The 9,772-nt window shown below is 28.5% G+C and overlaps 2 protein-coding genes and 1 long non-coding RNA gene across 4 annotated transcripts; 2 read left to right on the top strand and 1 right to left on the bottom strand.

Annotated features, from left to right (window-relative positions):
- The first annotated feature begins 398 nt into the window (after window positions 1-398).
- LOC126555270 (THAP domain-containing protein 1-like) lies at window positions 399-1,457 on the top strand. Its single transcript, XM_050210219.1, has 4 exons — window positions 399-601; window positions 662-933; window positions 1,003-1,062; window positions 1,120-1,457. Exons 1-4 carry the CDS (start codon window positions 531-533, stop codon window positions 1,332-1,334), a joined length of 618 nt encoding a protein of 205 aa, XP_050066176.1. The 5' UTR covers window positions 399-530; the 3' UTR covers window positions 1,335-1,457.
- LOC126555271 (uncharacterized) lies at window positions 1,452-3,675 on the bottom strand. Of its 2 annotated transcripts, none has more exons than XR_007606799.1 (4): window positions 3,425-3,675; window positions 2,980-3,114; window positions 2,711-2,908; window positions 1,452-2,531 (listed from the first exon to the last, which is right to left on the bottom strand). It is a non-coding gene; the product is annotated as an uncharacterized LOC126555271 (long non-coding RNA). The 2 variants fall into 2 exon arrangements; XR_007606800.1 differs by having other exon boundaries at window positions 2,715-2,908.
- Window positions 3,676-3,982: 307 nt separating this feature from the next.
- Window positions 3,983-8,636, top strand: LOC126555269 (protein LSM12 homolog A-like). The gene is given in 6 exon segments (XM_050210218.1): window positions 3,983-4,509; window positions 4,511-4,626; window positions 6,677-6,810; window positions 6,881-6,990; window positions 7,066-7,201; window positions 8,274-8,636. Coding segments are annotated over 6 exon segments (636 nt in total). The 5' UTR covers window positions 3,983-4,477; the 3' UTR covers window positions 8,382-8,636.
- The last annotated feature ends 1,136 nt before the right edge of the window (window positions 8,637-9,772 follow it).

The raw sequence follows: 9,772 nt of genomic DNA, 5'->3' as shown, positions 1-9,772 counted from the left end.
ATGATTTATATTATTATACAATAAACATATTACATTTTATAATAATAATATTTTAATAATTTATAAATTCTAATATCTATTAATTATCTATACATCCATCAATGATAATAATCACAAAATATAATTTATGATAAGACCTCTGCTAGAGTGAGAGGCATTAATAAAATCTGTCTTTCTCTCTTCCCCATTCCGGCACACTTCCCTCTATACGATTAATATAGCGATGGCCTATCCATTCTTTAATATCTATGTTTGCAGCATGAAGATTAGAGATATCTCTAATCTTCATGGTTTGCAGCATAGACCCACAGATATATATAATAAACTAGATTGCTAACTATTGATAAGACGTGAATCAAAGTTCCGCCATTTTATCTGAGGCCAGAAGTATTATCAATCATTATCACTTGATTAAATCCGGAATAACGATCCGGTTAACGTTTTTGGTTTTTCTAAGACTACTTTTTTTGAAATTTATTATTTTTATATAGTATAGTAAATTAGTAAAGTTTAATTGTTATTAAATAATTATGCCCTATAAATGTTGTGCGTATGGTTGTAATAATGTCGATGGAGTGGACAAGAATATTAAGTTATTTAGGTAAAATTATAAATATTAAATGAAAAATGTATCTATTATTTTACTTATTTTCTTTTAAAGATTTCCTTTGAATGAAACCACAAAAAAAGAATGGGTGAATGCCATACAGAGAAAAGATTTTACGGCAACCAAATATAGTAGACTGTGCAGTGCACATTTTAATCCCAATGATTTTGTTGAAAATCCAGACAGATTAATTTTAAAAGAAGGTATAGTTCCTAGCAATTTTAATTATCCTGCCACTCACATTCAAAAATACAGGAAGAAAAAATTAACTGGAAATGTTTATTCTCCAGTGCTTGATGAAATAGTTCAGAATAACAGTAGTCTAGGTATATTAACCAATTATCACTTATCTACCTATATATAAAGTAAAAATTTTTACTAATTTACATTATTAGATGATTTAACACCTTTAAATGAAATGGATACAGCAATTGACTTAACATATTATGGACCCAGTGAGTACAAATTTGTAAATTTTAAAAAGTTATTTAATATATTTAATTTTATTTTAGATACTAGTCTTTCACCACATACACCAACATATACACCTTCTCTTCAGAGGAAGAAACTAAAAAGAAAAATTGAAGAATCTCCGGTAAAAAGTAGTTTGAGAAAAAAGGTTAAAGCACTGCAACAGACAGTACGAAGACAGAAATTGAAAATAACTACAATTGAGGTATTATTTAATGACAGTATGGTAGGTGTGGTTATATGTGGTATAAGGTAATCATGTGATTTAATTAATGTTTGTTAGCTATGTTTTTCATTCATTACTCCTCTCAGAATCTAACATATGTATTTTATGTAATTATAACAAGAATTAACAAATAAATGGTAACTATATGATATATTTTGTGTGTGCATTATTATTTATAACATAAATATATTTCCAATGTCAGTATGTCACTTTGGCTATGCAAAGTTAGTGAATTATTAGTGTACATTTTTTGTAAGTACCTAATGATATCTATTCTGGTTTATGTATTGGATATGGATTTGTCAATATTTGTTCAGTGATTGAAAATGGTAAAACTGCAAGCAAATATTTTTATATAATATTAAAAATTATTAGGAGTTGATGTCTACAATCAAATCATCAACTGACACAGAAACCACTGACACAATTGCAAAAAATTTTACACAAACATTTTTAAATGATTTAATACAAAATACTAATGTAGAACCTACAGCAAGACGATATACTGATGAAGTAAAAAAGTTTGCCACGACAATTTATTTTTATTCCCCTAAAGCTTACAGTTATATCAGGTATAATTATACTAAATCTATAAATTGTATTAGTAAAATTGTTATTTAAGTACAAAATGCTCAGTCATAATTTAATTTAAAGGTCTTCAATTAGCCTACCAAGCCCTAGTGCTATTAGAAATTGGATTTCAAATATTGAAACAAATATGCATATGCTAATCTTAGTACATTCAAAATATTAGGTTGTGACTTAAACCAATCGTATGATTTAATTAAATCTGATTTCAAAATTGACCTCTTCACACCAAACATATATTTTACACCTGATGCGTGCCACAATGTTAAGTTAGCCAGAAATGCATTAGGGACTTTTGGAGCTTTTAAAGATGAAAATAGTAATTTAATAGAGTGGAGATATATTGATAAACTATTTAAATTACAAAATGAAATAGGATTTAAATTAGGAAACAAAATAAGTTCAGCTCATATAAATTGGAAAGGAAATTCAATGAAGGTCAAACTTGCTGTACAATTATTAAGCAGTTCCGTTGCAGACGCTCTTGCATATCTCACTCAAACTTCAATAGAATTTGAGAAGTGTGAAGCAACAATTAAATTTATTCGTATTATTGATGAAATATTTGATTTTTTGAACTCTAGAAATCCATTTGCAAAAGGATTGAAACAACCAATTTATATTCACAATATTCAATACCTAGAAAAAAAAATGAAAAATAATATAGAATACTTGTATTCTTTAAAGACAGTAACAGGTGAATATTTATGGAAGAGTAAGAGAAAAACATTTATTATTGGTTTAGCTACAGCTGTGAAGTCAACATTAGCTATAGCGAAAGATTTATTGGCAAACCATAGTTTTAAGTTCATACTCACTTACAAATTCAGTCAAGACGCCATAGAAATATTCTTCAGTTTTATGCGGGGCAAATTTGGGCATAATAATAACCCAAATTGTTTGGAGTTTAAAAATGCTCTAAAAAGTATCTTATTGCATAATTCTATAAAAATGAGCTCTGGAAATTGTGCATTGTTGTCACCAGTTGAAGATTCACTTTTTGCGATTAAATGGAACTATAAAAAACCCAAAGAGCAATGTAATGATGAGATTTATTATTATTATTGGCAGAACATTGTAACAATACATTTCTTAGTTTGATCACTGAAAATGTTTTGTATTACATCAGTGGATATGTAGTAAAAACACTCTTACAGAATTTGAAGTGTGAATCTTGTATTCGAGCTATTCTAGATACTCCAAGTGCCCATGATCATACATACTGCAATGAAGGAGATGATAATAAATCAATTAAGAAATTTACATTTGTAAAACAACGAGGCGGTCTTAAACTACCTTCAGATAGTGTCTATAAAACTATTAGATTGACAGAAACTTTGTTTAAATCATTGATAATTGATAAAAAAAAATTGTTTGTTAAAAACATGGACCAAAAAATAATTATTTATGTACAAAATGAATTGGCAACATCTTCAACAGTATTCAGAGAGTGTAATGATTGTTGGGATACAACCGACCTTTATACAAAACCACATAAAATAGATATAATAAACCAAATAACCAGAACATACCTCAAGATACGACTACATGCCTACAGTAAAATACTGACATCGTCAATTGTAAAAACGGCAAGCAAAAGACAAAAACTGACAAAAACTATTTTATTTTATAATATGTAATTTACTGATCAACGTTATATTACTAATAGCTTGCTATAGTTTATAACAGCTACCTATACTATATACCTATTTATATGTAAAACTAAAAATATTTAAAAGTATATTTAATTGAATTGATTTAAGTATTATTAATTATAACTAATTGTGATTTACAGAATTATTTTTCTAATATCGAAAAAAAACATTTGTTATCAATATAAATAATAAGTGATATGGTGTTCCGGCCTCGATTAAAATGGCGGATTGTTGGCTTCAATTAAATACACAGGCTGTATAGGCCAGTTAGCAATCTAGTTTATTATATATATCTGTGCATAGACCTGATAATAATAATAATAATAATATTATCAGATCTATGGTTTGCAGTGTTTGCACAACACTCCACGAGCGGTCACACCACACCGGTACCGATAACGCTCGCGCATGCGCACAAACGACACGGCACGTACGCACACGAACATTTAGATTTAGGTCTCATACACTCGGCATTATTGCCGTGCAGTATTTTTTTTTTTTTTTTATCATTATCTCCTGTCGTTGCGCAAGTTAAGTTAACGGAGTACGGACGATATTCGTATACTATTTTTAGCCGGAGACGAAAATTAATTTCCGGTAAACCACACAAGCGTTTCGTATCGCGCCGTCTCGTGTCTACCCATACGGTTAGGTACGGCATACACACACACGCGCGTAACGCAATACATACACACACCGAACCGTCGCTATCACTCGAACGCGAAACTGCGAAAGTTAAACTGTTAATAATATTATTATTTCACTTACGACCGCGGTCCACGGCACGTCCGTAGGCCGTCGCGTGCGCATCGTCATCGTCCTCGTTTCTGTCATCGTTTGCGGTAAGTCGTGCGCGCCGTTGCTGCCCGTCGTCCCGGTCAGTTTCGGAATCGGTGCGTCCGGTGCCCGCGCCCGTTTGTCAAACGTTAGATGGCGATAAACTTTTATGGAAAACACAAAATGGGGTGTCAACGAGTGTTTCTCCATCGGTAGCGTCGTCATGTGCACCAACTGCTTCGATGAGGAGATCGAGGGCGAGGTTCTCGGGTTCGAGCCTACTACGAAAATGCTAATATTGAGTATCCTTTTCCGGAAACGTAACTACCACCGGTAGCTTAGTAGGAAATAATAATATTGTGTGGGTTAACTGAATTAAACGATTCTTTTTGTGGGTCTTGGTACGTGCGGCGAGAGATCTTCGGCGTTATCAGCCCCATGGTCACCTGCTGTCCGAAACATTTTCACTGCTTCGCCGATCGTTCAGAATTTGCATGTGCCATCGCCACCCTGTGGGGTTTCCTTCTTCTTAAAAGGATTATTGTTTAGCGGACTAGGTTTTTTTGGGATAGCGACTTGCTCCCCTAGTGGCATAAGAAGTCCTCATAGCCCCTGGCCTGATGAAAAGCTCCCAATTTACCAATTGAAAAATTGACTTATGAATACTTTTTAAGAAAACAATTTGTACAATCTTCTATTTTTTTATATTACTTACTATTACAATATAAACTACAAACTAAAAGTTTTCCATAATAATTTCTTCAAATTTTTATTCTAGAGATAAAATTGCTATGCTTGTCAGATAATTGTTAATTTTGTATCCCTTTCGCAATGCTTTAAGCATACCTTTGCTATCTTACTGTCCCTTCACTATATTGTATGATGCCACTGTCATTTTACCTAAATTATAGGCATCAACTACCCATGAACATGTTTTTGGTAACCCATGATGATACTGATGCATTGTGGTGTACGATAAGAAAATTGTATTTTCTCAAATATGTTTGGCGTATTTTTTTTTTTGTATTAAACTCATTTGGACGTCAATACATTCTACTAATATTACATTTTTTGCATGCATCTTGTGCACTTTGTCATTGAAATAATGCTAATAATTGTCTACTATACTTCTAATATTTCTATTACTTGGTATTTGGTAAATACATACTGTTTTCTTGATATGCCAAAATTTTAATTATTTTGGAAACTGCTATTAATAAATACTTGATGTACTTGCTGCGAATATTATACTTACTAATTACTAATCTATTGTTTATAAATATTGAAATTAAAAATAAGAATAATTTTTGGTATAGTAAAATTTATAGATTTTACATGGATATAATCGGATATAATCTATTAAATAGGTACATGATAAAGTTGTTAGGAGATTGATTAACTTTTACTCGGGTAACATAGCAGACTATAATATGTTTATTGTATTTTAATTGTCCCTTATTTTTTTTCAACAAATATTTCGCTATTTGTTGTGCATATTTTAGATTTAGGCAATAAAATCAGTTTATATAGGTAATTCTTTGGGTACTGATCTAGTTGACGCTCGCCACTTATACCTCATATTTTTAATGTTTTAATTATTTGTTATAAATTGTATACACTACACTCTAGATAAAAATGGTATGAAAACTATACACGTTAGATGTATGACATATAAAATTTACTTATTCTATATCTTATATATATCTTAAGAATAATGATAGGTAAAATCCATCTGTATGGTAAAAAAATGATAGGTATATCATTAGATACAGTACTACAGTGTATAATATTATGAAGTATCTACTTCAGTTATTCAGTTGTCAGTATCACTGAAATAGATAAATTTTCTGCTGAAAATACTCTAGTACAATATTTTACTATTTATTTATATAGGTAGATATAATTTATCTATTTTTAATTTGGCCATCTACATTTTGTATTTACTATTTTATTATTATTTTTGTTTTAGAGGTATAATCTATTAATACAATTTGATAAATACAGGTAATATAAATTTTATATCACATTATTAGAATATCTAAAATACAAGAGATATAAGTGGTAGGCGAATACTTTCTTCTTGGCGTCAAATAGACCACTAGACCAGTACTATTTTGAATAAAATAATTTAAAAAAAATAGTATGTGAAATATTTACTATATAGAATAAATAATGTAATTTGTACTTGATTTATAGAATCCCTTTTAATAATTTAAAAATAACTTATTATAATACTAGGTACCATATGTCTTTAATATAATTCCTAAGTTAAATTTCTATCTATATATCAAAAATTAGTACTAATTATCATTGTTATTTATAATTTTTAATTTCCTTAATACAAATTATCAGAATGTCCATCAAATAATAATAACCCAATGTTAAGCAACATCAACATAGTGAACTTAGCATTTGCTAAAGACGTACAAGTCAAAAAGGAGTCCAGTTTTAATCCACCACCTTTGCCTTCGTTAAATTTAAATAGAGTATGTTATTACTTCCTCTATATAATGAGATACCTGAATATTTAATAATACATATTATATTTTATTACAGTTAAATAATAGGATAAAAACTCAAATACAAGATAAGAAACGTCAAATATCAGCTTTGTCTGCCAATGTTTCTCCAGAGGCACAAAAATTGTATTTGACTATAACTAAAACGTAAACTTTTAATTATAAATTATTTGATTATCTAAAGAAGAATTATTAAATAATATTTGCCTATTTTATACTTAGGATTCCAGAAGTAACTTGGCAAGGGCAGAATATTGTTGTATATGATCACGTGATAATTAGCCCACCATACAAGGCTGATAATGTCAAAGGCACTGGAAACCAAGAAGACAAAGCTATTTTGTACATAAAAAATATTGTAAGTAGACTTTGAAGTATTTTATCCATTGATTATAAAACTTCTTTTATAATTTACTTAAAAAGATAATTGACGATAAATAGCTAATTGTTGTTTTGATTAGCATACATTGCATGTCTTAGTACTAATTTACTTGTACTTAGTTAAATAAAAATGTCTTATTATTATTAATGTAATCCTTTTTATCCCAAGTTAATATATTAGAGATTCTTAAAGTATTTTAATTGAATTAAAGTGATCTGTACATAATGTATAAAATATATTCTTTTTTGTGTTGAGATAAAATTTATTTTTGATTGTGATTTATTTCATTAAAAATTGATGGTCTTACAGTGGTTCTCAACTTTTTTATGCTCACGGCACATCTTTTAAAACCTTACATTTTAACGGAACACTTAAGTAGTAAAGTACTATAAAATTTCTATTTTTCACACCTAATAATACAATACATGTGTACCACGGTTGCAACTCGTGGCACATAAGTGTGCCGCGAAACATTGTTTGAGAAACACTGGTCTATTGCATTGTTTTTCAATCTTTTTAGTGTTGTGACCCTCAAAATAGTTATAAAATATGGTCAATCACTTTGTGACCCCATTATCTTTATTAAGTACAAATTTGAATAATAATAAAATCATATCATTAACTGATTAACCAAACAAAATATACCATTTTGAATATAAATTTATAAATACCATGTGTAGTAATTTAAACTTATGACTCCCAGGTTGAGAAACGCTGGTCTGTTGCAGAGATGGCAAACTTTGCTATACCCCCGTGTCAAATAAAAAGTTTTGTTGGATTTTATTTTACCTGTGTGTACTAATTTGATGACTCTTTTTTTATTTATTTTAATTAAAACAATTTAAATAAAATTTACTTTTGACTAATGTTGACAGTTGTGCTTATCACTTAAAGAGTCACTCCCTGACACGCGTTTCATAGGTTTGCCTTCTGTGGTATATTGGATATGACATTTTTATTGAATTTCACTTTCTGTTTTGTAATTTTGTATAAATTTAATTAAAATAACTATTATAATTTATTTGTTAATGTTTTTAAAATGTTTAAGGTGGAAAAATTTGTTAAAGACACAGCTTCTCAACAAGTTTCATCCACACCAACGACCCATCGTAGCAAGCCAACTGCTGCTACTGCGGTCACGCCACAGCCACAATAAAGTTATGCTGTGATTAAGGAAGTTGAAATAAAATTATAATAATTTATTAAATCAAGTATAACTAAAGAGAAGAACCCAAGTAGATTTATTTATTATACATTTATCGGCAAAACTCATCTAATTTCTATTGTGAATAACTTTTTTTTTCTGTCTTAAGTATGAATCAATATTTGATTCAAAATTAAACTAAAAAAATTAACTCTTGGATTCTGAAAACTCTTACAACTTGGAAATATATTATTCTTTTTTATTTTATATTTTTTTATTTAAAATTTATTATTTCATGCATACAAAATATGTTTTCAACTAAAAATAAAAGAATTGAGTCATCTATATTATTTGAAAAATTTATTTAACACTACATTGTTGATAATTAAGCAAGTTCAGAAATTGAAAATTTACAATTCAAATGTAAGTATATTATATTTATGCAGTTTTCCCCATAAAAGTCTACACAACAATAAAAGTTTATAAAAATCATTTAAGTATCTTGTGAAAGATGAGATGAGATGATGAAATGAACATTTTCTAACAATCTTTTGATGAACTATTTTGATGGGATATGAGATTATTAATTGTTAAATTTATGTATTAGATTAACAAACTGGTTTATATAATATTCTAATCTAATTTTTTCAAAATAATTGTCATATGTTTTGTGTAAAGGTGTGTCAACATTTGTCATCTACTATTTGACTGTGGTATATGTATTACTAAAATATCACATTTTGTTTACTTAATATATATATTTTATATGAAAGTATTTTTGCAACTCAACAAAAAACTCAAAATAATGGATATACATGGTTTTTTGACATTGGTAGCTATAGATTATAAGAATTATTTTATATTATATATAAAATATTAGTTTAAATCCGACTAAATTTCAAGGTTGAATAACCTCAATTGAACAACATCAATTCAATTATTTATCACTCATTATTTTAATTTGGACTTGACTACTAACCTACTCATCTCTTGTCTCCGTGCACTACTAGTTGAATTCATAAAATTAAAATAATGAGTGTTAATGATTGCATTGGTTTGCTTATCTAGTGTAAATTTGTGCTAATAATTAATGTCATTTCATTTATGGTCATTCTGAAAATATAATATATAAACAGATGTTTTACTAAGACCTTTAATTTTAGATATTTAAATGTGGTACTACAACCTTGGTTATTATAAATAATTATCTATTATATTTGGTAGCTGTTACGTGTTTACATAGCGCAATGATAGGTCACGCATAACTTTTATATTTAACAATTTATCCAGCCACTGCTGTATCTTGAAATTTATGTTTTTATAATTATTATCTAAAAGTTAAATTTTGGTTAGGTTAGAGGAAATAAATTAACAAATACGATCTGACCTGTTTAATTTATTTT

Source organism: Aphis gossypii, unplaced genomic scaffold (assembly GCF_020184175.1).
Source record: "Aphis gossypii isolate Hap1 unplaced genomic scaffold, ASM2018417v2 Contig00772, whole genome shotgun sequence".
NCBI classification, from domain to species: domain Eukaryota; kingdom Metazoa; phylum Arthropoda; class Insecta; order Hemiptera; family Aphididae; genus Aphis; species Aphis gossypii.
This window is presented reverse-complemented; position numbering and strand designations above follow the sequence as displayed.